This window comes from Coptis chinensis, chromosome 4, assembly GCF_015680905.1.
Source record: "Coptis chinensis isolate HL-2020 chromosome 4, ASM1568090v1, whole genome shotgun sequence".
Lineage (NCBI taxonomy): Eukaryota > Viridiplantae > Streptophyta > Magnoliopsida > Ranunculales > Ranunculaceae > Coptis > Coptis chinensis.
In genome coordinates this window covers 44,205,467-44,232,850 of record NC_141459.1, presented here as the reverse complement: position 1 = coordinate 44,232,850, position 27,384 = coordinate 44,205,467, and the positions used below count along the sequence as shown (strand labels likewise).

Sequence of the window (27,384 nt, the reverse complement as noted above, 5' to 3'; positions counted from 1 at the left end):
GCGCTTGACTGTCCAGTCGTTGATTTTGACGTGGACTACAAGTGCGTCATTGTGTGGGAGGCAAACCTTGTTGAGGTCGGCCTCTGTAAAAGTGATATCACCTGAACTGCGACCGGAACTGCGTGGGGTAGGTGCGACCTGGGAAGAAAAATGGTAAACTTCTTAAAGGGCGCCTACACGCCGTCTTTTCTCTCTGCACGATGTTACTGAATCATCTGGAAACGTTATCATGTGAATGGTTCTGTCATTGTCTCGATCTGACGAATGCTGACGACGCTCGTGGCGGGAGCGATCTCTTGGTCGTCCTCTGCTACAGGAGCGATCTCTTGGTCGTCCTCTACTACGGGAGCGAGCTTGGACATTGTGACAATCATGGCAAGGTGGATATCGACTGCGCACTCTGCGAGCTATGAGCTTATGGAGTAGATCGCCATCAGCAATGTTGGTGTACTGCTTGATATGTCATACTTCGATGAGTTCCTGAAGGTAATGCTTTAGCCCCCAACACGCATCGGTCTCGTGACATTTGACTCGGTGAAAGGCACAATAAGGCCTACCTGATCGATCTTCTGGTTGTCGTATAATAGGTCGGTAATAGGTAGCTTTCTTGATCTTTTCTAGTATGTAACTGGGAGATCGTGTGAGAACAGCGAACTCACGGTCGTTGTTCATTCTGTTTCCGACTCCCGTTCTTGCTGTCGGGGTCGCTTTTTTGAAGTTGGGGGATCGTCGGATATTGCTGCGACCTCTTCTTTTTCTGGTAAGCCTTGGCGCTTTAGGCCTTCCTGCAGCTTAATGTACTTGTCGACTCAAGCATATAGCTTTGATAAAGTCTCGGGGCGCTCTTTCATCAGCGATCTGGTGAGTGCCGTGTTGCGCACACGGCAGGCGTTGGAGAATGCTAGGGTGGCGAAGGACTCTTTCAGACCTGTTCCCATGCATAGTAGTTCAGCTTTAAACCGACCTAGAAATTCACGAATTGTTTTGTCTTCGCCAAGTGAAAGCTGGAACAGTGAATCAAGATCAGCTTTTTTACGCCTGTTATGGACGTACTAACTAGGGGTGGGCAATGGGCCGGGTCGGGCTAGCCAGGCCCTAAACATTTAAAGCCCTTCAAATATTAGGGCCGGGTCGGCCCGAAAGTCAGCATAGGGCCGGGTCGGGCCGGGTCACAAGTCTAAACCTCAAGCCCTTACCCTACCCTAAGCCCTCTTTAAAGGCTTTAGGGCCGGGCCTATATATTTTCTTTTTTTTTACTACATCAATTTTAAAACTCATTTATATTACAAAAATGTACAATAATCTACAAACTCAAAGTCCAACCAATCTAGTAATAATCTTGTATAAGTCCAAAAATTTAAAATGCACATCCACAATATAATGAACTGAAGTATATCGAGAGTTCGGAATTTGTTCTTTCTTGTACTCAAACCTCACTAAAATTACATTTTAAATTGAAATACATAGACAAATAATTATATTATCATTTTAAAGGAAGAGGTAATAGATATAAAGAATAAACATAATAGTTTTGGTTAAGGGTCATGGAAGTTGTTAAACTATTTGTAATATCATAAATTATTTCTATAATAGATTCAAACAAATATAATATTACCTTTCTTCTAATTTAAAAGTGATTCAAGCTTTGTATATGGAAATGAAAATATTGGCTTTTGAACAAGTGATGGAGAAAGGTTTGAGATTAAAAATGTCATTTTTCTGACAAAGGTTGTTTTTTGGTTTCTATGTTACAAATGTCTACTCTGTATTTTGCTTTAATGGTGTGGAAGGAAATCTTTAGTTTTAGACTTGGCTTGGATGTGAATAAAAATATAATTTATAAGAAATAAGTGAGAAAAGAAATTGAGAATAATAAGTTATGGACTTTGACTTGATGATCAAAGGAATAAAGTCTTATTTTTATTAGGCTAGTGCTCATTGTTCTTCATGGTACATTAAGTTGACAAGTTTTTGTTATATAAGACAAGTTATTGGAAGTACCCTTGGGTGTAAGTGATAAATTACAAAGGACAATGTTATTTTAATTGAAAATATTTAACAAAGAGTTGGACAATTATGGTATGTGTATTTATAGTGAAAGTATGAAACAGGGCCGGTTAGGGCTTGGTTAGGGCTTGGTTAGGGTCGGGCCTATGTTTTAGAATCTTAGCCCTAGCCCTGCCCTAGAAGGCATTAGGGCCGGCCCGGCCCGACCCTAAACTCTGTGAGGGCTTTATAGGGCTTAGGGTCGGGTCGGTCAGGGCCGGGTTAGGGTCGTTAGGGCCAAATTCCCACCCCTAGTACTAACTAGCAAACGAATCGGTGAGTTGCTCGAAGGTCTTTATCGAGTTTGGCTCAAGTGAAAAAAACCAATCGAGTGCGCCATATTTGAAACTGGCGGGAAACAAACGATAGTGAAGGTGATCGAACTCTGGTGCACTATATAGTGCCATGCTTTGAATATAGCGAGCCACGTGTTGACCAGGACACGTGCTACCATCATACATTGGAAAACGAGGTTGAATGAAATCTGGAGGAGAAGCTTTACTAAGTACCTCAGCAGTGAACGGAGACGCCTAGTATGTCTTCAACATCTTTTGAACGATCTGGGAAGCGTCTTTTTTTACTGCACTCTGGTCGATTCTTTGTGACAATTCGTTAATCTGTTGGATTAACCTCGTTGATGTCGTCCTCTACTAAAGTAGCAGGTGGATTCTGCGTGTCTACTTGCGCGCGGAGAGTGACATTCTCCTGCCTGAGTAGGGTGATTTGCTCATTCATCGTTCCTAACTGACCTGCCAAACTCTGGATTTGAGCTTCGAGGCTTGCCATGTTTTGTGGGCTTTAGTGTTTTTTCTTTTTGGTTTAAGGATTTGTTAAGTGGTTTCTCAAGAGATTGAGACCACAGACGGCGTAAATGTAAAGGTGCGTTTTAGCGTTCCTTTACATACAAGGGAGGAAGGAGAATGGGATTGGGTTTAGGAAAGACCGAGTTTGCTGATGAGCGAATTGCTTACGTATCTTCTCTTGATTATGGGGGGAGAGAAGAATCAGGTCTCACATAGTTCATGTAAGTGGTATTTATAGACATTAGGAGGTGTAAATCTACGAGACACGTGTACTGACATGTACATATGTAGGGTGGAGATTGAGAATGAGTGTTAGGTTGGTTTTTGTAGGAATTGTGTGATGATTGGGAGTAGGTGCAGTAGTTCATATCACGGTGATTGGAAGTACAGGTATGGCTCGTGATGATTACATCTGGATAAGGGATGGCGTAATCACTCGAAGCATTATGCCTGAGGTTGTCTATTCGACTTGAGGTTCTCTAGAGCGAGCTGAAGCATACCACCTACATGAAGCGAGCTGCTTACGAATCGATCTTGGAGGTCGATGATATGAGTTTGTTACAATTTCTGCTTATGCTCAATGCGTGTTTAATATTCCTCAATGAGAATATTACTCCCTTACAGTAGTGCTATTGTAATTATTATTTTTATCATCCGTTGCAATTAGTCACTTAGGAAGATTCAAAAACAAATTTCAAGAATAATCAAGTGAACGTTCTGTGCTGAGGGGTCTGTGGACAAAAAGTAATTTGGTTGGTTTATGTTTGTCTGTCCTCATTTCTTCTCTTAGTCCTTCTTCCTTTCCACGCCCTCTCCCCTCTCTCCTCTCCACTCTCCACTCTCAACTCACGCCCCCACTGCATAGCAGTACACAAGATTACAAGTGTTGATTTGGAAGATGTATATGGGTGGGCTTTTTCAAGGGTGATATTGTAGATTCCGTTTTGGAATTGAAAATTAATAGGCCCAGCCCAATGACCCACCCGACTACTCAAACCCCACCTCCCTTCCCATTACTCTCCATCATCTTCGACAGAAAAAAAAAAAAAAAAAAAAAACAATGCCAACCGTTTACGGAACAGGAACATACGATTTCAAACGACATAGAGTAGCAGAATATCCGGTCAATGAAACAGAACAACAAAAGCAATTGACAAATATACCCTCCACCTCATCAATTACTTTACTAGAAATACAAAGAGATAGATTAACTAAAATAGCTGAAGAAAACTGGGGTGATGTGAAAAGGAAAGTTAAGGACTTTAGTGGGGAACTAGTTAAACAGATTTACCAAACCGAATTGTTAGTTACAACTGGGAAGACTGTTCCGTTACAACGGGTTATGATTTTGGAAGTTAGTCAGTATTTGGAGAATTATTTGTGGCCCAATTTTCATCAGGACACTTCCGGTTTTGAACATGTTATGTCTATGATTCTTATGATTAATGAAAAGGTATTGTTCTGTGGTTATTTTTTTTATTTTTTTGAGTGATTATTTTGTGTTTTGAAATTTTTTTTTTTTCTAGTTTCGAGAGAATGTGGCGGCGTGGATGTGTTTTTACGATAGGAAAGATGTGTTTCGAGGGTTCTTAGAGAGGGTTCTTCGACTTAAGGAGGTTTGGTTTCGAATAACTCTTGTTATTTTTATGTTAATGAATTAATTAATGGTTTTAAATAAGGTTGGGTAAATGTGTTGCAATGAAAGAAACTCTAAATATTGAATGTTGCACTAGATTAGGTGTCGTTCCCGAGATTAGTTTGAATTACCGAGAATCATAATTAACTTAAGAAAAAGAAGTGGTTATGTACTAATTGTGGAATGAGGTTAGTCTCATTAATCATGCATCTAATTAAATATCTTCTTGGAACCACTTGCTTTTATTTGCCCAATTTATTTCACGTAAACTTGACCAGGCGCTCATGTTTGTCCTTTGAACAGTATACTTCCCTCATCTGTGTTTTGTTTCATGGATAGTTTGAGTCTGTTGTCTTGTGGCATAACTACCAAGAAATGCGTATACAACTTCCTACGGATAATGCGTACCAATAAAGTTTCGGGATTGGAACTTTCATTCTAATTGTCTTGTTATGTTTGTTTGTGTTTGCAGGGAAGAGCATTAAGTATAGCAGAGAAGACAAATTACTTGCTCTTCATGATAAATATCTTCCAGGTATGCTGGTATTTAATCAAAACATGTTTAAGTGTGTTGTATCAACTATCAAGTTGTTAATTGCAAATTTTCCAGATGTCCTGGTTGTATTCTATTTGTTTTTGGAGTGTAATCTGACCCTCATTTTAGAAAGCTGAAACTGGAAATAATGTGTACTTCCTGGATGTAGTTTCATTCATTGTATTTATCATTTGCTGTATATTATCAACAAGCTAGTTAAAACTAATTGATAAGAAGATTGTCAGTCCTTCCTCCAATGTGATTTAGGAGCTAGCATAGATTAGCTTTCCTATTTATATGTATATGTTGTTTGTATAGCCACAAACTAGAGCAGTTTTGAGTGAAAACCAGAAGCTTATTGAATTCTTTCTGAAGGTTGGGAACAACTTATTCGCGTGGAGATTTGTTGAGCCACACATTAATTTTTTATCCTGGTGTGGTGTGGAAACACACCACATGAGAAAGGGTAAAGAAGAAAGGAGACAAAAATCAAATTGGCTATGCTGAATAGGATTTGGTGTAGATGTGGTGGAGAGAGAAAGAGAGTTGTTGCTTTTAATTTTCAAAATTCAAAGAGGTCAATACTTTTGATTCTCAAGTCTGTTTCGAGTTTTGACTGTTGACATAAAAAAAAATTGTGTTCTTTTGAACGCTCTTGAGAATATAAAAGAAATTGACCAGTGATGAAAACCAAATTCCGTTGAACCGAGAGCACAAATGCTCCATGTGCACGGAATTGTGCTGAATTGATTGTCTGAAGGTGAATTATTCACTAATTATTGATTTGTTTCGAATGCCGGGTTAATTGGTTTAATTTTTGAAATTAGTCTATATTATAATTATAAGGTTTGGCGAATAAAATGACATTTGTATTATTTTTTCATGAATAAAATTGTAAAATGCGTTATATACTTATATATCAAAATTTTAAATGTAAAATCGGCCAATTTTAAAAAAATATATTAGATTATACCCGTTTATGGTATATCGTATTTTTACCGGAGCGTTTTATTGGACGAATATTTAAAAGTATTAGGATACTTCTAATAATTGACGATCGAACTTTTGGAATCCCTAAAAATGCCAAAACACCGGTTACTGCTAGTCTATGATGCTGATCCTAAAATGCCATTAGTTCTACTCCATTGAAATACTTTTAGGATACTTAAATTGTTCGGCGCTGATCCGATTGAGGTTCTTCCATTGAAATGTAAATTGTTCTTGAGGCTTCAAGCTGTATTGACTTTGACATGTGTTATAATAGTTTTTCACATGTTCCTGACTAACTTTACTCAAAGAACTACTAACATAATTTTCAGAATACACATATATTTTAAAATATTCATATTAATTAGCCATACCCTTAGGCCGTACCCGCATCCTAATATTTCAAATAAGTCTTATCGTACACTGTACCGGTGTCGCCGTATCGGTACCCATACCCGTATCCGTGCATCATAGCTGCTAGTGTATATATGCTGTCGTGGTGGCTGTTAGTGGCTTGGTACTTCAGAGGTTTGTTTGGCTTCAGTCTTTTAAATACACAAGGTTTCCGTTGATGACTATACATAGTTTCTTTATATTAATATCTATTATATACTTGGACGCTTGTTGACAGAGTTTGGAGGATGAGATAGTCAGTGGAACTGTTCTAAAGTTAGTAAGTTTGCAGTCATGGCATTGCCTTTCATATGGTCGGTTTCAGGTAAGAGTGTTGCTTTGCAGAATATAGTAGGTTGTCTTTTTCCACTCATTACCATGTATTTGGTTGAACACTCTATTTGTTTATAACGTTTTACTTTTAGATGGAGCTGTGTCTTAACCCTAATCTTATCAAGAAATGGAAAAATATGACAAAGAAAGAAGCTAAGGAAGCCAAGAAACGAGGAGAGCCTTTTGAGCCCTCAAACATGCTTGAAGTGAAATTTTTGAAAAGTCTTATTGAAGAATTTTTAGAGGTAACTCTATAACATCATAAAATCACATCTTTTGTCCATATATATAGCTCTATGAGGTACCTCAACCTTGGTGTGTTAATTTGTTTTAGAAGAAGATTGTAAGCTAATCGCCATGTTGTTTATGGTTTCCAGATACTAGATTCAGAGGTTTTCATCCACACACAGAGTGACCATGAAGATGGTAAACTTGACGAGCCCTATGGAACTAAGAAAGTCAACGATGCTTCAATCCTGTATTGCGAAAGGTTTATGGAGTTTCTCATTGATTTATTAAGTCAACTCCCAACCAGAAGGTATACTATTATATTTCTGTTTATTGTTGCCTATGATCTATTTCGTTTCTTCTTCTTCTTTCCTTCAATTCATTAATTTTCGTTTTCAATAATTTTTATCGAAATGCTCCAGAGTGCTCTTTCTCTTTTAACACTGTAAATCACTTCGAAGTTTGAACTTCTAAATTTGATATTAGATGGTTTCCTTAACTGACCCAGACTTGCGCCCTATTCAGTTCAGAAAACGTTGAGTGCCATAATTGACATTGCTAAATATTGGTAGAAATTGGATAGCATAATCATCATTATCAAAACGAAATATGCGAGTGTGACAGCTGAGTTGTTTCTTATGGATCTAGCTGTCTGTCTGGTCCCGTATTACCAAACCTTGATTTGCTGACACTTATTTGAAGGAATGATCTCATCCTGGTAACACATTTGGTATGCATGCATATCAAATCATTAGTATCTACTTGTCGCTCCATGGCATTGACCTTTTTGCTCACTAGTTCACATGCCAGAATTTGGTTTTCTACTTTTCTTTTTTATTGTTAGAGTTTCATCTTCTGGCCTGAGTAGCAATGTAGCGTATTTGCCTGTTGTTCACATGAATTCCCGTTAAGAGTTTTATGGTCCGGCCTAAGTAGCAGTGTAGCACTTGAATTTGTTATCATTGTAAGAACTTCAATTATCTCATTAGCAGTTGCACAGTTTTTTGGACCTTCGCGATAGCCTGTTTATTGCTATTAATCCAATCATACCCTTTACAGTGTGAAAAACAGGGAGAGTTATAGTGACATATTAACACCATTATGCGTGATTTATTGTATCACTGACATTTTGATGTTATTATCACTGTGCAGGTTTCTTAGGCCAATTGTTGCCGATGTTGCTGTCGTTTCTAAGTGTCATTTAAGTGCTCTTTATGATCATGAGAAAGGAAAACTTTTTGCGCAATTAGTAGACCTGCTACAGTTTTATGAAGGTTTTGAGATTGATGACCATGTTGGAACTCAATTGAGTGATGATAATGTGCTTCTCACTCATTATTATCGCCTTCAGGCTTTCCAGTTATTACTATTTAAGAAAATTCCCAAGGTATGTTCATAAGAAACCATATTGTTAAATGGGTAGATTGGAGAACTCTTTCAATTTCCTTACTTTCACATTTATCATTGTAGTTGCGAGATCTAGCATTAGCAAATATCGGTTCGATTCACAAACGTGCTGATCTCTCAAAGAAGTTGTCTGCCCTTTCTCCTGAAGAACTACAGGACTTGGTCTGCAATAAGGTTTGTATCATATTTACACTGAGCACTTTTAATATACATATTGCTTTTGATATAGACTGACACATTAATGGAAGAAGTTGTCTTTTACAGAAACCTTTTTAACTATTTTTAGGAAGTAGTCAAGGAAAATTACATTTGAACCAAACCATACTGACATTTTTCACTTACCTACTCATTTGTTAATCAGCAAAGTAAAATGTGTTATCAAATAGAAGAAGAAAACCAATGCTATAAACAAATTCAGTGATAGAAGAAATACAAAGGAAGTCAACAATAAGATCTGCCATCGAGAACCAATTCCAATCTGAATGGAAACCTGTCAACTTAATGCCTTTGAAAGTTTGAAATCACCCACAAGCCATAATCATTGAGCACTCAAAACAGTAATTCTTTTATAGCTATATCACTCTGCCAAGTCTGGCTTAAATGTTGACTTTTTCTAACGTTCTACTACATCTGCTTTTGAGTTATTCATGCAAACTTGGAACCTGTGCATTCTTCCTTGTCCTACTTGGACATATGCCACTTTTGTCACAAAAAGAAAAAAAAAGGAAAAGAAAAGGGAAATAATTTTTTGTTTTGGTTACGTACTTTGTTAATTCTTGCCCCGAAATTATGATGCTAAATCTTTTAAAGTTATACTGTTTGCTATCACACTTCAAAATGGGTCTGGTAACTGGAATGCGAAGACTTAAAAGTCTGCTCGGATCCAAACTTGCGAAGTGCTACAAATGGGTAACTGTTGTGCTCATATTTCTTTTTAAATTGGTGTGTTAGCATATTGTATAGGTCTCAAATTGTCACAATGCTTACTTTATTTGTTTTATTTTTCATGTATTTCAGAGTGACTCTACCAGGCAGAATGTCAAGAACGCATAAGCTTGTCTTGCCTCTCGATGCATTGATTTAGGGACCCAAAACACATGTTCACAAATCTGCGTATTAATAAAACTATTAGGCAGGTGTATATATATTATATGTGAACACATAAACTTCTCTCACCTCTTGATGCATTGATTTAGGGACCAACACATGTTCACAATCCTGCGTATTAATAAAACTACTAGGCAGGTGTATATGTACTATATATTAATCTTTACTGTGATGAAGTTGACCAAGGTTGTGATGGATTATACCAATTGCTTATGGGTTCTGAATAGCTGGTTAAGTATTGTAATTTTACTTTTTCTAAGGAAACAATAATCATGATTTATATTACTACCACTGTTTAAGTTTCCATGTAGGTTATACTTTTATATCCACTAATTAACAATATACTTCTCCTTACAGCTCAAATTAGTATCAGATGATGATCCCTGGGCAAAAAGGGTTGATTTCCTTATTGAAGTCATGGTCTCTTTTTTCGAAAAGCGTCAGTCCCAAAAGGAAGCTATAAATGCTCTTCCACTCTACCCAAACGAACAGATAATGTGGGATGAAAGCCTTGTACCGAGTATCAACTACTCTGGAGAAGGTTGCTTGGCTCTGCCAAAACTTAATCTTCAGTTTTTAACACTTCACGATTACCTATTAAGAAACTTCAACCTATTCCGTCTTGAATCAACTTATGAAATTCGTGAGGATATTCAGGAAGCTGTACCACATCTTCTTGCCCAGATTAATAATGAGGGAGAAACTGCTTTTCGTGGTTGGTCAAGAATGGCTGTGCCAATTAAGGAATTTAGGATTAGCGAGGTAAAACAGCCGAATATCGGAGAAGTAAAACCATCTTCTGTTACAGCGGAGGTTACATTCAGCATTTCAAGTTATAAGGCACAGATGAGATCAGAATGGAATTCTCTCAAAGAGCATGATGTCTTATTTTTACTTTCTATTCATCCCTCATTTGAGCCTCTCAGTGCAGAGGAAGGTGCAAAGTCAAGTGTACCGGAAAGACTTGGGTTAAAGTTTGTACGTGGATGTGAAGTAATTGATATGCGTGATGAGGATGGAACACTCATGAACGATTTCACTGGACGAATTAAGCGGGATGAATGGAAACCTCCTAAAGGTGAATTAAGGACTGTAACTGTTGCACTGGATACTGCTCAGTACTACATGGATGTCAGCGACATTGCGGAGAAAGGTGCAGAAGATGTTTATGGGACATTCAATATACTAATGAGAAGGAAACCAAAAGAAAACAATTTCAAAGCAATTTTAGAATCCATAAGAGACCTAATGAATGAATCTTGTATTGTTCCTGATTGGTTGCACAATATATTTTTGGGGTATGGAAATCCTGCTGCTGCACAATGGACAAACATGCCCGATCTTCTGGAGACAGTAGATTTTAAAGACACCTTTCTTGATGCCGATCATTTGAAGGAGTGTTTTCCAGATTATCAGGTATTTATTTTTCTACCTTTCACAATTATTATGTGGATAACAATTCTTGCACTCTATATTTCAACTTATTTTTCAATCATTTCAGGTTTGCTTTCTTAGTCCAGATGGCACTGAGAACTTGCATCCAGGACCCCCTTTCCGCATAAAGTTTCCGAAGACTCTCAAAGGCAACACTCATGCTCTTTCAGGAAATAAGAAGTCTGCCTCAGCTACAATGGATGATGTGAATATGGTGGATGGAGGTTTAGAGCATGAAAGGCTTATTGTTGAGGCATACGTTCCTCCAGATCCTGGTCCTTATCCCCAAGATCAGCCAAAGCAGAACTCAGTTAGATTTACACCTACGCAGGTAATTGGGCCACAACTTAGATATTATTCTGTTTATGGCGTACCATTTACACTCTCTAACTTACCCTTTGTGGCCTTTGCAATATAAATTTTGTTAAGTCTGTTCGTTTTCTGTAGCTGGTATACATTGTTGTTCTAAATTGATTTGGTAAATGACAAGTTATTGAATTGCATCTTTCTTTCGAAGCTTTTCTCTTCTTCTCATTGAATCAGTACTCTGTAGACCATACTGAAAACAGGGAAAGTTAAACCTATGTGAGTTTGTGACAATCCGTTCATAGAGTGCCGAGTCCTGAACCTCACAGTTGGTTGCATTACTTGCTGTATCTACTTTACCTCATTTGAAATCTTTAAATGCTACTAATGGTATAACTATGAATACATGCAAACGTTTTACCAAAAATCGATCCTGGGGGCAAGAAGGATCATGTCAACATCTGAGTTGTGCTTTCTTTAAAATTTTGCTAGATATCTTTTCTATATCTCTCCAAAATGCTTTCTTTTATCCGGTTTTGTGAGCAGTGACCTTGTGCAGCTGCATGAGCTGTAATCCTTGTTTTTCTTGTTGTGTACTATTTTGATGCAAGTATATAACCTGGTGCTTAGACCATCGGATGTATTCTTTCGAATGCTTTATATACTATTTGACTTTCCTTGATTTTGCTCTTATGTTTTTTCTACATACCAGACTGGAGCAATAATCTCAGGTATTCAGCCAGGCCTCACGATGGTTGTAGGTCCACCTGGTACAGGAAAGACTGATACTGCTGTCCAGATCTTGAACGTTCTATATCATAATTGTCCTTCCCAGCGAACATTAATAATTACTCACTCAAATCAGGCTTTGAATGATCTTTTTGAGAAGATTATGCAGGTACTAAACAACTGTTTTTTGTCTATTCTTTTCTTTTTGTTATGTATAGTGGGTACCCTCATACCCTGGCCTCCGGCGCAGCCCATGACAGCAAGGGCCTTTAAGGCTTAATCATTTTTTCGTTTTGATTTTTAGTTTTAATGGCACAAAGGTATATAGAAAAAGTCCACTCCTTAGATGCCAAAACTACCCTGAAAAAGCTTCAACAAGTGGGATTTCTAAGAGATAAATTTCGGGTAGTAGTCTTCTTTACCTGAATACATTAAAGTGTTGCATATTGAGAATTGAAATCTAGGGATTGTGGGTGATTAGTAAAAGAATTTGCACTAGCTAGCAGATATTGATTGCTGGAGGAATGCCTATTTATCTATCTATCTATCTATCTATCTATGTATACATGGACATTATAAAGTATTTCATGACACTCCAAGAGCCTCCAAGGTTCTGACTTCTGATATTACAAGTTTCAAAAGCGTTTTTACACTTTTTGATTATTAATTTCTTATTGAAGATAAATATTTGCTTCAACTGAGAAAATCTTGGCAGTGAAGATGGGTTTGTAATAGATAATTTCTTGATGTCAGTAAGATCCTCATTCCTGGTACATGTTTCGGAGTGAGGTTCCTGCTTGCTACGTTCTTCGTCTTGGTCAAGGGGAACAAGAACTAGCAAGTGACCTTAGTTTTAGTCGCCATGGTTGTGTAAATGGTATGCTTGGACATGATATATAGATGTGTCTCGACATGATCTGCTTTGTGCTGTAATCCTGTTACACATGAAACTGGGTCTTCTAATGGTATTATAGTCTTTTACGTAGTTTTCTTTGCCTGGATACATAAATGTGTTACATTTTGGAAGTTGAAATCTATGGATAGTGAGTGATTATTATAAGGATTACCTGACTTGATATTGATTGCTGGAGGAATGTCTATTTATTAGTGTACACATAGGTGTTGTCTTTTTTTTGGATCAATAGAAGTTATAAATTCATACCAAATAGTGTTACATTGTAGCTAAACCTTAGCAAGATGCTAACGATAACTAATTACAATCCCCACTGGACACCTCAATTAAATTATCTTACAAGACTAGAGTATCCCAATTACACATGTAATCTTGATATCTAAGTTCCGTAAAGAGATTGACGCCCCTTGACTAGTCATATAGAAGCTCCTTGATGTCCACCATGATCTTATGAGATTCTTTCTCCTTGTTTCCAAACACTCTCCGATTGCGCTCATTCCATAAACCACATTCTATTACCTTCGGAAGGTGCTCTGCAATCCATTTAGCTTTTGGTGCAAGGTCCTCAATGACAATATCCCCACCAAGGTTACATTCTCTGGAAAATTCCAAGGTTCATTGAATGAAGAGAAGAACAACTTCCCCCAAGTCTTGCATATCACTCCAAGAGCCTTGGAAGGGTCTTATATTACAAGCTTTTAACACTTTCTAATTACTATTTTCTTATTCAAGGTAAGTATAAAGATATTTACTTACCTGCTGGAAACAAAGTTTTTTAAAAGACTATTTACCCTGTATTTGTGTCATCTTGAACCTTAGCTGTAACAACTTCATCTGTATAATTCACCTGAGTGCCTTAAAGTCTTTCTTTTAGTAGCACAATCTCTAAAGCAAAGTCTTTGCGTTATCTAACAAAATCTTGGCTGTTGAGATGAATTTTTAATTTTTTAGTAGAAACTTTCTTGATGTCAATAACTTTCTAATTACTATAATTGGTATTTGTTTCAGAGGGATGTTCCTGCTCGCTACCTTCTTCGTCTTGGTCAAGGGGAGCAAGAACTAGCAACTGACCTTGATTTCAGTCGCCAAGGCCGTGTAAACGCTATGCTTGTGCGGCGGTTAGAGCTGCTTCAGGAAGTTGAGAGGCTTGCAAGATCGCTCCAATTACCAGAAGATGTAGGCTACACTTGTGAAACTGCTGGATACTTTTGGTTGCTGCATGTGTACTCTCGCTGGGAGCAGTTTCTTGCTGCTTGCTCTCAGAATCAAGATAAACCGTCATTTGTTAAAGATCGGTTTCCCTTCACTGAGTTCTTTTATAACACCCCTCAACCAGTTTTCACAAGCCAGTCCTTCGAGAGAGACATGCGAGCAGCCAAAGGGTGCTTTAGTCACCTTAAAACAATGTTTCAAGAGCTGGAAGAGTGTAGAGCATTTGAATTGCTGAAAACTACTGCTGATAGAGCAAATTATCTTATGACCAAGCAGGCAAAGATTGTGGCAATGACCTGTACTCATGCTGCTCTCAAAAGAAAGGATTTCCTTCAATTAGGGTTTAAGTATGACAACTTGCTAATGGAAGAAAGTGCTCAGATTTTGGAGATTGAGACCTTTATTCCTATGTTACTTCAGAGGCAGGAAGATGGTTATGCAAGGCTCAAACGCTGCATATTGATTGGTGACCACCACCAGTTACCCCCTGTTGTGAAGAACATGGCTTTTCAAAAGTACAGCCATATGGATCAGAGTCTATTTACCAGATTTGTTCGTCTTGGTATCCCTTATATTGAGCTTAATGCCCAGGGTAGAGCCAGGCCAGATATAGCGAAGCTTTACAACTGGAGATACAGAGATCTAGGAGACCTTCCATATGTAAGGGAGCAGGCTATCTTCCATAGAGCTAATCCTGGATTCTGCTATGAGTATCAGGTGGTTGATGTTCCTGATTACCGTGGTAGAGGGGAAAGTGCTCCTTCTCCGTGGTTTTATCAAAATGAAGGAGAGGCAGAATATATTGTTAGTGTCTATATTTACATGCGTTTGCTGGGCTATCCTGCAAGTAAGATTTCAATCTTGACCACTTACAATGGCCAGAAGCTTCTTATCCGTGACGTCATTAAGCGAAGATGTGTGCCATATGAATTCATTGGTCCACCCAGCAAGGTAATTTTTTGTTTTTGTAAATCTGTTTACTTTTGAATGGCTCAAAAAACTCTTCCCTCCCTCTTCTCCCTTTCCCCTCTTCCTACTGTGAGAAATAGTGTTGGGAAGGAACCACTTAAGTTTTTATATCCTAAGAAAGAAGACAAGCATATGTTCAGTTCTGTTTTCTCCTAATTTGCTTCCATTACTGTTGACTAGTTCCAATTATTAAGGACTCCATATATTTCTTCCCGACAGGTCGCCACTGTAGACAAATTTCAAGGTCAGCAAAATGACTTCATTTTACTGTCTCTTGTTCGTTCGCGCTTTGTGGGTCATCTTCGTGATGTCAGAAGATTGATTGTTGCTATGTCTCGAGCTCGACTAGGGGTATATGTATTTTGTCGGCGTTCACTATTTGAACAGTGCTATGAGCTACAACCTACATTTAAACTCTTACTGCAGAGGCCTGATTTACTTGCTCTAAACTTTGATGATGAAGTTTATCCTTACACCGAACGTCCTGTTGGCAACGTTGGTACTGAGGTCCACTATGTAAGTGGGGTTGAGGATATGGCTGAGGTCGTTAGGTATAAGTGGCTTCAAATATACCAGGTATGCAATCTCCAACATAATTTTGAGCCTTTCTATCTCTCTCTCTCTCTGAACCTTGAATTGACCATGATAATCTTCATTCTCTTTATTAGGCAGCAGCCATGACCCATCATTTTAATCAATATTCTGCTTATCCAAGTCAAGTACCAGCAGACTTTGATGCACCTGATGGAGTAGACAACCAGCAAAGTCTCCCATCATCGCAGCATGCAGAAGACACTTTTGAGAACTCTCCTGTAACTGTCCCAAATGGGGATATACCTGAAAGAGTTGTTGAGGTTGAAACTCAAGAAGATGGCCTTAAAGGTACTGCTGAGGAAGATGTACCATTACAGGGCAGTTCAAATAAGGAGAACAAAGATGGCCCAGAGGATGAAGACAAAATGCAGGAGTAAATCTGCTGTTATGTATGCAGAAAGCTCAGGGCCTCTTGTTCCTATGCAGACATGGACGAACAGTGGAAGCTGTCTTCATTAAATTGGTTTCCGAGAGATTTTACTAATTTTCAGTCCTAAACTAGCAGGTGGCTAGATGTAAAATTTAAGACAGCTGGAAAGGGTTTAACTTAACTGTAGAAGCTGCGGTGCCTGTTAGTGTTTGTGTTACTTCAGAGGTTTCATTGTAGCAGAAGAATACCGGTTTTGTTAAAAAATAGAAAGAGTTGCTAACTATTTGACTGTATGTAAAACTTTGCTGATTTGAGTGTTTTAAATATGTAGAGAACTAGAGAACACACTAAATTTTGATTTTTTTGTGTTTTTCATAGGTTGTAACTGTTTGTCATTTATTAATACTGGGTCTTGTAACTTGCTTTGATCATCATTTGATAAGATCCGATCCACACAGGAATACCTAGAATCTATCGAGACTTTCCCCACTCGAACTCTTCTTGTATTTGAACCCTGATTTTCAATTTTTCATACCAACATTTGAACCGAAGGCTTAGAAGAGTGACCATTTATTATGGTGTTTGTTACTGCCGGACCCCATATCCCACCCAAAAAAAAAAACAATCATTACAAATGTGCTATTGGCCCTAAAAGTTGTTTTGTGTTGGACACCTCTCATATCAAAGTGAATTTGACTTGTTGCAACCTTTTCAGCCCTTCTCTTATATTCTCTTCTCTTCCACCATCAAAAAACCTTAAACTCTAAAGAAAATTAACACTAACACTAAACACTAATGGAAGAGTCCAACCCTATTTTAGAACATGAAAATGAAGAAGAAAATGTAATGCATCATGACCCCATTCAAGAAGAAAATGTATAACAAGTTCCAAGTGAAGAAAATAGAAGAATGGATGATGATGTATTTAATAAGAATAAGGTAAATCTAAATTAAACGTAATTATGTATGTAGTAATTATGCATGTAGTAATTATTCATGTGTACAGTGATGTATAGGGAAAATTCGAAGGCTTACGACTCGGCTAGGTCGTTCGTATTGCACATCAAACGGTCTGGCCACACCGTTGGGATTGAGTCCCAAACGATGTGGCCATGTCGTTTGGGATTTGGACTTTGAAAAAAAAAACTTACCGGTGTGGCCACACCGTTTGGATTGAGTCCCAAGCGGTGTGGCCATGTCGTTTGGGATTTGAACTTTGAAAAATATGAAGTTCTGTTTTTTGGCCTCTTGACCGGTGTGGCCACACCGTTTGGACTAAGTCCCAAACGACTTAGTCACACCATTTGGGACTCCGTCCAAACGGTGTATCCATGTCGTTTGGGATATGAAGTTCTGTTTTATGATTTGAACATAGAAAAACACATGACATTTGGTACATAGCCAAACATTAATTAACAACTGTTCTTCATTTAGGATCCTTCGGTGTGTTTCGAGAACTTTGGAAATTCGAATGACGTGGATGATGTTCAACCGCTTTCAATGGATACAACAAAAATATTTACTACGGAAGAGGTACATAGTAGGCATTGTTTTCACTTGTTTTTATTTTCTAAATGAAATTATATTAGTTTATTGATTGTTGTTTTCTTTCATATCTTTAGGTATTTCATACACGTAATGACGTAATTGGTTGGGCAACTGTTCGGGGAAAATAATGTAATGTGGTTGTGGTAATTGGGAAGTCACAGAATGCTAACGGGAACCGAGTACCAAGGTTGGATTTAGCTTGCGAGAGTTCGGGCGTGTATCGTTCACACAAAAAAGCAGAGAAAACTAATAAGAGAAATATGGGAACCAAGAAACGTGGATGTCCATTTAAGTTAAGATGTATTTTCCAATGCGGCACTGTCGATAGTTGGAAAATTATCGTTCTTAATGGTGTTCACAACTATCCATTTGGCGAAGACCCTTGAAGGACATGCATTTGCTACTCGATTGACTGTTCCATAATTCGAGTTCTTGTCAGAAATGACTCAAAATGGAGTTAAGCCTAAAAAAGTTTTGAAGTCCATCAGACATAGGTTTCCTGATAACCTATCTAGCATATGTCAAGTCTACAATGCCAGGCACAAGGTGAGGACATTGGATATGAACGATCGCTTGCAAATGCAGAAATTGCGTGAGTTGTTAGCAGAAAACTATTATTTCGAGGAGGTGAGAGAGGATACGAATACGGATGAGATAACAGAATTGTTATGGGCCTATCCGGATGGTGTTAAAATGGCTCGGACTTTTCCAAAAGTTTTCATCATAGATGCAACCTACAAAACCAATAAGTATCGGTGGCATTTTGTACAGTTTGTGGGGGTGACTTCAACCTAGAAGTCTTTCACGGTCTGTCAAGTGTTGCTCCTGTCCGAAATAGTGATAGACTATGAGTGGGCTTTGCGTCAGTTTAACGGCTTGCTGGGTGAAGAAAGGCCATCTATGATCGTGTCTGACAGGGACTTGGCCTTGATGAGTGCCGCTGATATTGTGTTTCCTGACGCGCACAAGCATCTCTATAGATGACATATCTCTATGTGCGTCCTTAAAAAATGCAATGATTTTTTTCCCAACACAGAATTTGTAGATAAAGGCCAGTTCTCGTGGAACACTGTAGTGAAATCGAGGACTGAGGATATCTTCAACTGTAAAATTGTTGCTTTGGAAAAATAGTATAGGGTTGAGTACTCCAATTTTGTTAGTTATCTGCGAGAGATTTGGTTGCCTTACAAGGATCGATTCGTATGTTGTTGGATAGATCAACACATTCACTTTGGGAGTACAACGACCAATAGAGTCGGCGGTCTCATGCTCGTGAAACATGTTATAGAAAACAAAAGCGGATTATGATTTTCTAAGTATGTTTTACTTGATCCACCCGATTTTAGAGATCAAATTGCCCGAGATTAGAGGTACGTTTGAGAAGAGTCCGATTGTAACCCAAAGACCACCACCGGATTCCTTTATTTCGTGAACTCAGAAACTTGGTCTCAAGAAAATGTTTGGACTTGCTTTATGAAGAACTAGATACCCGTGTAAGCCGTGCTGCTAAGGACTCTGAGTTCATTTGTGGGTGTTATTTGCGCACCAGTCATGAATTGCCATGTGCTCACGAAATCATTGAACTTCAAAAGCAAGAACGTTCCATATCTTTGAGTACTATTGATCTCTTTTGGAAAACTCTGTCTGTTTTTCCAAGTGTGTCGGTGGGTGTTGGTCCTGATTGTAGACCTTTGATGGATATGTTTATGAAAAAGTATGAAATGACTTATGAAGAAGAGCACAGGGTTATGGTTAGGAAATTTATGGAGATTGCTGTGCGAGAAAGTACATGGCTAGAACCACCTCGTGAGGAGGCGAAAACCAAAGTTCGGCCTAAACTGACGGACGAGACCCGGAGTTGGCCAGCATGTCATGTGGTGAGGGTAGTAATGTAAATTTGAAATTAATAATAATTCGTGTCGTCACCAGTCAAAAGCGCCAAAAACTGTAGTAGTGAAATCTAAACAAAGCCTACTTTTGCTGTTTCACTCAAACACTCATTTTCAAAATTTAAAATCTCCGCTCCCACCGCTCTCTCTCTTTTCATTTTATTTGATTTGGATGGAGATAATTTCAGGTCCGATTAGTTCGTGTTCAAAAGAACATCAAAAGATTTACCAAGAATGGTTTAACTATGCCGATGCAGGTTTAATTTTTTTATTTATTTGACTTATTATTATTATTATTTAAGATCTTTGACTAATAATAATTTGTGGGTTTTATTCAGATGGTGACGGTCGTATTACTGGAAATGATGCTACCAAGTTCTTCGCTTTATCTAATCTATCTCGCCCTGAACTTAAACAGGTTAAGGTTTTTGTTTTGTATATTTTGTCTTCTTTGATTTATTGCTTGCTACTCTGATTTAGTAGGAGGAGTAATGGTGGGTTAGTGGTTTACGAATTAAGAGGCATTGTTAGGAGTAACACTAAAAGCTTATTGTGCCAAATATATTTCAGGAGGTTAAATTATTCCTCAATATGAAAGATGGAAAATGGCATATCATCATCAACATCCTTGCCTTTATTTAGTGGGCTTGGCCACATGAATTACCTTTTTCTATTATAAGTCAACTTCTTCTTAAAAAGCCGACAAAGGAAATTCCAAACGTGAAACTGTAATTCCTAAACCCTACTTTGTCTTCTTTAGACATGAAACCGGCGGGAACTAGTGAGTGATTGTGACGACTGGGAAGATAGTAGTTGTCTGTGAAGATAGTGACGACTGAATTCAGTCGAGGAAGTTGTAGGCAGGGAGGAGAAAAAGCACTAGGAGGAAGACTATTATGAAGTAGGGATGCCGCTGATTACTTAGAAGAAAAACAGCAGGTAGGGGCTGTTATGGAGGGAGCCAGTTGATTGTGTGGCAGCATGTAAGATCTGCAGCGGGGAGTAGAAAAACTGCAGTTGGAAGACTGTGACTAGAAGTAGGCCTAGTGGTGGTTGCAGCGGCTGCTGGTGGTGATTTGAAAAATTCAAACTCAAGGCTAAAACTTATTGCTTTTGTTACCTTGTGAGATTTCGAGAATAAAGTATGTTGATTCTAATCTTCTCTCCTGAGGTATAAAAGATCTTTACAAACCAAATATGGAAATATACAACTAAAAAACATGTGCATAATGTGACAATTACACTTGCCAATTATGGCAAGACGGCTCATGGTTTTATAGGGAGCCCATGTATTTTGTTTTTTACTGAAGAGCCTCAAGTTCGAAGTCATTATGCTAAGTCCAATGGTGCACCAAAACACCAAATATGACGATAATTGTGATCCAATGGTGCGCCAACCCGTCAACGCAATCGCCAAAAACTTACCTATATGTAGGTCTAATTTTAGCGGAATGGCGTATACTCTACATGCCACTTGGAATGGTGGGTAGAAGACATTGTGCTGCACGCCTCTGTTAGTGGCAGCCAACAAGAGAGAGAGAGAGTTAGGAGAAAGGGGCAAATTAGGGAGAGAGGTAGATGCCACTTGCACTGGTGGCCAACAATTTTGGTTAATTTGTGTCTGTGGATTTTGCCAACACGCCATACCCACTGGTGGGCAGTTAAATAACCGTTGGGGTCAACAAACGCCAACACTATACAGTATGTTATTGTGATTTAATGTTTTGGTGCTGCAAACCATTGGACTCGGCCTTAGTGGCTACACTTGTGTGATGAATTTGCAATTCGTTCTAAATGGTGACCCATGTGTAAAATAGTTTTCTTTTCGTTTACACTGCAAAGTTATTTGACATTTTTTATGCTTACCAATTTAACCCCCCTTTTTTGGGGAAAAAAGTGTGAATTATATATAGTAAGGGCCTAAGGGGTGCTTTCTGCCTCTTCTTTCTTATTCTTGTGATTAATTCTTATATATGGTAAATGCATTAGGACTTGAGCAAAAGGAGTTATGTTATGATTTTTTGCTGTGTTCCTTTTATCCTTCTAGTATGGTCATAACTAGATTAGCAGCTGTTTGGTTCTGTAGGTGTGGGCTATCTCAGATTCCAAAAGACAAGGATTTCTTGGTTTCAAAGAGTTTATTGCTGCAATGCAGGTTCGGATCTCTATTTTTTTTGTGATTAGAAATATGATATTGAAATTTTGTAAGACACACCAAAGCGGGATAGATAAAGAAAAATATTTTGAAGGCATTGGCCAATGGGTCCACGCACCAGGTGTGAATACCTCATGTTCTAGGCACTGCTTCTTTGGTGCATGGAAAATTAAATTGATCCATTTTTTTATTTTCTGAATTGTTGCTATTGGGTTTAAGTTTTATCTCTTATTTTCCATGTTTACCATTTTACCAATGATAAATATCACCCGAACATCGCTGAAACTGTCTTAGAGAAATGATAATTATCTAGGGCTCTAGGCAGACCCATAACCATATTCTTTCGATCTTGAAACTAATAAAACAATATCTGCCCTTTTGAAAATTTGTTAGTAATATCAATTAAAGTTTGATTATATTTTAAACTAGCAAATTTTTCACCACTTACTTCATTACATACCGACTAATATTCTCTCCCTCTGCTTTTTAAATTCTACTTCTTTGGTTCATAATATTCTCTCTGCGTTTTAAGTTCTATAACTAAATAACTTATAATTAAATCATGGGCAAAACAATAAGACTGTTTAACAAAAGAAAAAAGACAACAACCCCCACCCCCCCCCGGTTGACAACTCATGTGAGTTGTACTCGTGTCATGCCTTTATCATTTAGAAAAATTGATTTCAGAAAGATTTGATTATGGGCAATTTTTTTGGCAATGGACAGTTAGTTACGCTGGCACAAGCCGGACATGAAATTACAGAAGGCCTGCTCAGCTCTACAGGTATGTAAGAATGAAATTGTCATTGAACGTTTCTGCGTTCATGAGTCGGATGGATGATGCTCACTCTGTAACATGTGAGCTTTCTTCTGTAGTTGACTTGGAAAATTTAGAACCTCCAGTAATGGAAAATTTGGATGCATTGTTAGCAGTAAGTATTTATTGTAAGTTTTTAAATATGGGAAGAATTTTATGTGTAGACTTCTGAATTGATTTTCTTGAATTTCTTTTCAGAAAAAGCGTTCACCTAAAAAGATTGAGCCTGAGTTAAGCAGTAAGAAATTCATGTTATATCATTGTGCACTTTTTCCTTTTCTTAACTCAATTCTCAATGAAGCCAATTGCTATGGTGCAGTTACAACTCAGCCCCAATCATCAGTGCCAGCTAATTGGTTTACGTCTAAATCTGTGAAGAAGGTAGCTATCGTGTGTATTTTACCATCATTTTTATTGTTTTACAATTTATTTGTCCTTATATTTTTTTTTCCTCTTTTGTTCATTCTCCTGTGGCCCATTTATTAACTACTCTGTTTATAATATATTTTCTTCTTTCTTTTGAGCTGTAAATCGTTATGACTATGCTGTGTTAAGACTTAAATTTCATACCAGCATTGTGGTTGCAACCAAACCCTAACAATGGTGTTTGCTTTTGATGAACACACAAATATATGGAGAGAGTTATTGTTTTTTTTTTATTGGTATATGACTATATGTAGAGAGAGCATACTTCCATACAATTCTAATAGGTACTCTGTATCTTAACGCTTTGTGTATTCACTATGCAGATACCTTTAAGCTCTGTTACATCAATAGTGGATGGCTTGAAAAGGTTATACATTGAAAAGCTAAAGCCGTTGGAAGTTGCATACCGTTTTAATGATTTTGTCTCTCCTACACTGGTTGGTGACCTATGCATGTAAATTTGGTTTTGCTCACCTTGAAATTAGGATAATGGATCAATGTCTTTTCTTCAGAATGTAAGTTAGATTGCTTTAAATTATTTTTATACTGTTCTTCTGCAGGCGAACAGTGACTTTGATTCTAAGCCTATGGTTATGCTATTAGGCCAGTATTCTACTGGAAAAACAACATTTATCAAACATCTTTTGAGAACTAGTTATCCAGGTTAGTTGGACTGTATTAATTCCTTTCATTTCTTTTTTTATATGACAGCATAATAACCTTTAATTTTGTTTCAAAAGGAGCTCACATCGGACCAGAGCCTACAACCGACAGATTTGTTGTTGTTATGGTATACCAGCTTTTCTTTGCTCTTTTTATCTTTTAAATGCATTCATGATTGAGCGGAAATTATCTAGAATACATCTAAAAATCAAGTACATCAGTTATAATATCTTAGTTGACTCACATGTGCATGCACACTTCCCATTGATTCCACCCATGGAACATTGAGAAATGTATGCATGCCTCCGCGCGTCCTGTGATTTGAGACATGTGGGCACCTGTAGGTACTTTTCACAGGAATTTACCTTTTTGAACAGTGCCTATGACATTAGCAATCAATTTCAACCATGCAAAAGAATTGCGTACGACACACCTCACTACAGGCTAAAAGTGAAGGTTCTAGCCTGTAGGCACGTGGGGATACTGCTTCTAGATTCTAGAATGAAGGAGGCAGGCCGAAATTAACTATTTATTTGTGTATGGCATGACTCCAGTCTACGTACTACGTTGTCATTGACTTATTCGCAATATTTGTTCTGGGATATAACCTATATTTCAACTGATTGGTCTATCGGTATATAGTGGTTGTTTTGCTTGATCTTTCCTTTAGTTGTTGGTGGGTGCATAGTTATCAAAACGCATGTCATATCATCTGTCGTTTTTCATTTTTAGCATATTGAGTATCGAATTGTATCGTGTATTGTATGATATACGCTTAAGACAAACTTTTATAATATTATTTGTGTTTGTGTTTGTGCATGTGTATGTAAGTTTTATGTACAAAGATCCACAAATAAAGTTGTATCACGTACAATAGTACAAATGTATGGTAAAAACTGTTGTCATTTTCAACCACGGGGTCGGAATTAGTGTTATTTGTTTTTCCCGATAATCCAGAATTAGTGTTATACATAAAGGGCTAAGCTAGCACTTAATTGAGTAGCCATTTTAGGGTGGGTGGAAACTTTAGCTTTGTATATACTCTTTGAAATGTAGTAACCATTTTAGGGTGGGACCGTATCCTTCTTACATTGTAAAAGATTATATTTATACTTTGTCTTCATATGAAGTTTTAGAGTACTAAGGCACAGAATAAATCTGTGATTTTATATGTTTTCTTAGGCAAAGACGTGTGAAGTTATGAGTGAGACAAATGAGTTTGATGTTGTTCCACTCTCTGAGTGAACTATCCACACTGTTGTCCAGTTGTCCCTCTCTTTTGGGTTTTGAAGTTTGATTGTTATGTTTTTCCTGTCTAGTGAATGGGACAAGAGTGTGGATGGTTCACACACTTAAAGATTGTGAGACATACAGTTCGACGCCGTTCTATTTGTTAATGTATATCTTTCTATTTTGTTATGTATTTCACTGAAAATTGTCTTCATGGTGGTGACTGCTAATCTTGCTACCTTAACCAGTCGGGACCTGATGAGAGGAGTATACCAGGTAATACTATTGCTGTTCAAGCAGACATGCCATTTAGTGGTCTCACAACTTTTGGATCTGCCTTTCTATCGAAATTTCAGTGTTCCCAAATGCCACATCAAGTAAGTTTTTTATTTTTTTGACTTGAAAAATTGAAACATGAGTAGCTTCCTCTTATGTTTCTGTTGATTCTCATTTTTCTTTTTTGTGAAGCTTCTCGAGCACATCACATTTGTGGATACACCTGGAGTATTATCTGGTGAAAAACAACGTACACAGCGTAGCTATGATTTTACTGGAGTGACATCTTGGTTTGCAGCAAAGTGTGACCTCATACTTCTTCTATTTGATCCTCACAAATTGGATATAAGTGACGAGTTCAAGCGTGTCATTGGATCTTTACGTGGTCATGATGACAAGATCCGTGTAGTTCTGAATAAAGCAGATCAAATTGATACACAACAAGTAAAGAAATTGTCTATATATCTGTTTGTTTAGCTTAATTTCGAGTAGTGGTGAAAAGATCTGATCTGTTTATTGGTCGGCATTTCACTGCAGCTGATGAGAGTTTATGGGGCATTGATGTGGTCACTAGGGAAAGTTCTGAACACACCAGAGGTCATGCGTGTTTATATTGGGTATGATCTTGATTTCTGTAAGTGAATTTCTAGTTGCCATGTGTTCACAACTAAAAAAATCTGGTATGTATGAAAAGTGTGAATGTATGAGGTGGCGATATCTCCTATTGGCTATTTCTGAAAAGAATTCGATGTTGTATTGTTCCATGTCAAGTTTGCGAAGACATGATTTGATAGCTACTGCTGTCAATAGTTTCACCTGATTAGAAGCATCAAGCATAACATTTTTTTTTCTTTTCTTTTCTTTTAGGATTGTTTAATTTATTTTGTTTCTGTTCGTGTTTCATTGCAAATTTGGGTGGGGATTGTTTAAAGAATTTTAAGACCTAGAATCTACCCTTAACGTGAATTATGATTTAAAATAACAAATTACTTTCCTAAGACCTACTCCTTAAGCCACTACAAGTAAATTTTGGTTATGGTTAATCATCTTGACTGTGGTATTCACTCAGGACAGTGTAATAATTTTTGCTTACCGAAGGAGGAGATTTAGGTTTTCCAGTTCATTTACTGACATATTTTCTTTTGTTTTGATATAGTTCATTCAATGACAAACCTGTAAATGAAGCAGTAGTTGGTCCGATTGGAAAAGAGCTTTTTGAGAAAGAGCAAGATGACCTTCTTTCTGATCTGAAAGATATTCCAAAGAAGGCTTGTGATCGCAGAGTATGTTTACCATCCTCTCTTTCTGGCAAACTACTTGGTCTTACTTTTACCGACTTACCCTCTTCTTGATTTATATCAGAATAATTGCTGTTTTTTGTAATGCAGATAAATGAATTTGTGAAACGTGCTAGAGCTGCTAAGATTCATGCTTACATAATGAGCCATCTGAAAAAGGAGATGCCTTCAATGATGGGCAAGGCTAAGGCCCAACAGAGACTCGTTGATAATCTTGAAGATGAATTTGCAAAGGTACCTTGTGTTTATTGTATTTGATGTAATTTTTTATCTGGCAATTTGTTTTTGAAGCTTAAAAGTATTACATTCCCCGCTTTATTTCTTAACAGGTCCAGAGGGAGTACCATCTACCACTGGGGGACTTTCCAAGTGTTGACCACTTCAGAGAGGTTTTGAGTGGTTACAGCATTGATAAATTTGAGAAGTTAAAGCCGAAGATGGTACAAGCTGTTGATGATATGTTGGGCTACGACATCCCAGAGCTCCTTAAGAATTTCAGGAATCCGTATGAGTGATGTAAGCGATTGCTTGACAAGAAGACCTTGCAATGCAAAATGTTAGAGGAATGGCCAATATATACTTGTTAGAGGAGCCTTGTACAGTCCGGTTGTGTGTTTCTTACTATCTTACAACTTTTCTGGCCATTCTTCTCAAGCATTTCTATGCTATTGTCCGCTGTTAGTAACCAAAGACTATGCTTTACCGTAATATAAGTTTGACACTATCTATAGATTTGATCAGTTTTGTGATTGTGAGAAGTCAACCATATGAACTTTGAACCAGTTTTGGATTTTTTCATTGCCTTCAGACTTGTTTGCTTCTTTCTATTTATGGTCATAAGATCTGAGCAGTGAGCGGCTCCAGCTGTTTAGTCTGGAAGGAGTGGATCTTTATGCCTGGATTGTACCACTCTACAATAACAGCCAGTGCATAAGATTAACCGTTAGTTGGGACAAAGATTGCCACCTTTGAAGGATCACAACCTCAATGCCGGAGTAATTACGGTTGTCTAGTGGCCCTATGCAAGATTTTTTTTTTTTGGTTGGCAAGCCTGTTTTAAATGAGATTAGTAACTCTTTG

General features: G+C 37.7%; 2 protein-coding genes across 2 annotated transcripts; both read left to right on the top strand.

Annotated features, from left to right (window-relative positions):
• Positions 1-3,868: 3,868 nt before the first annotated feature.
• EMB2765 (P-loop containing nucleoside triphosphate hydrolases superfamily protein) lies at positions 3,869-16,422 on the top strand. Its single transcript, XM_086556888.1, has 14 exons — positions 3,869-4,302; positions 4,376-4,465; positions 4,958-5,020; positions 6,639-6,725; positions 6,826-6,978; positions 7,111-7,271; positions 8,114-8,348; positions 8,432-8,542; positions 9,833-10,891; positions 10,977-11,240; positions 11,928-12,113; positions 13,866-15,020; positions 15,258-15,614; positions 15,707-16,422. The coding sequence occupies exons 1-14, from the start codon at positions 3,910-3,912 to the stop codon at positions 16,007-16,009; spliced, it is 4,617 nt and encodes a 1,538-aa protein (XP_086413014.1). The 5' UTR covers positions 3,869-3,909; the 3' UTR covers positions 16,010-16,422.
• A 3,070-nt stretch (positions 16,423-19,492) lies between these two features.
• On the top strand, positions 19,493-27,111 carry LOC147503621 (EH domain-containing protein 1-like). Its single transcript, XM_086556887.1, has 16 exons — positions 19,493-19,696; positions 19,778-19,857; positions 21,526-21,594; positions 22,321-22,378; positions 22,471-22,526; positions 22,610-22,649; positions 22,731-22,792; positions 23,161-23,274; positions 23,398-23,500; positions 23,578-23,627; positions 24,979-25,107; positions 25,199-25,450; positions 25,544-25,623; positions 26,163-26,289; positions 26,395-26,538; positions 26,634-27,111. Exons 1-16 carry the CDS (start codon positions 19,612-19,614, stop codon positions 26,817-26,819), a joined length of 1,635 nt encoding a protein of 544 aa, XP_086413013.1. The 5' UTR covers positions 19,493-19,611; the 3' UTR covers positions 26,820-27,111.
• The last annotated feature ends 273 nt before the right edge of the window (positions 27,112-27,384 follow it).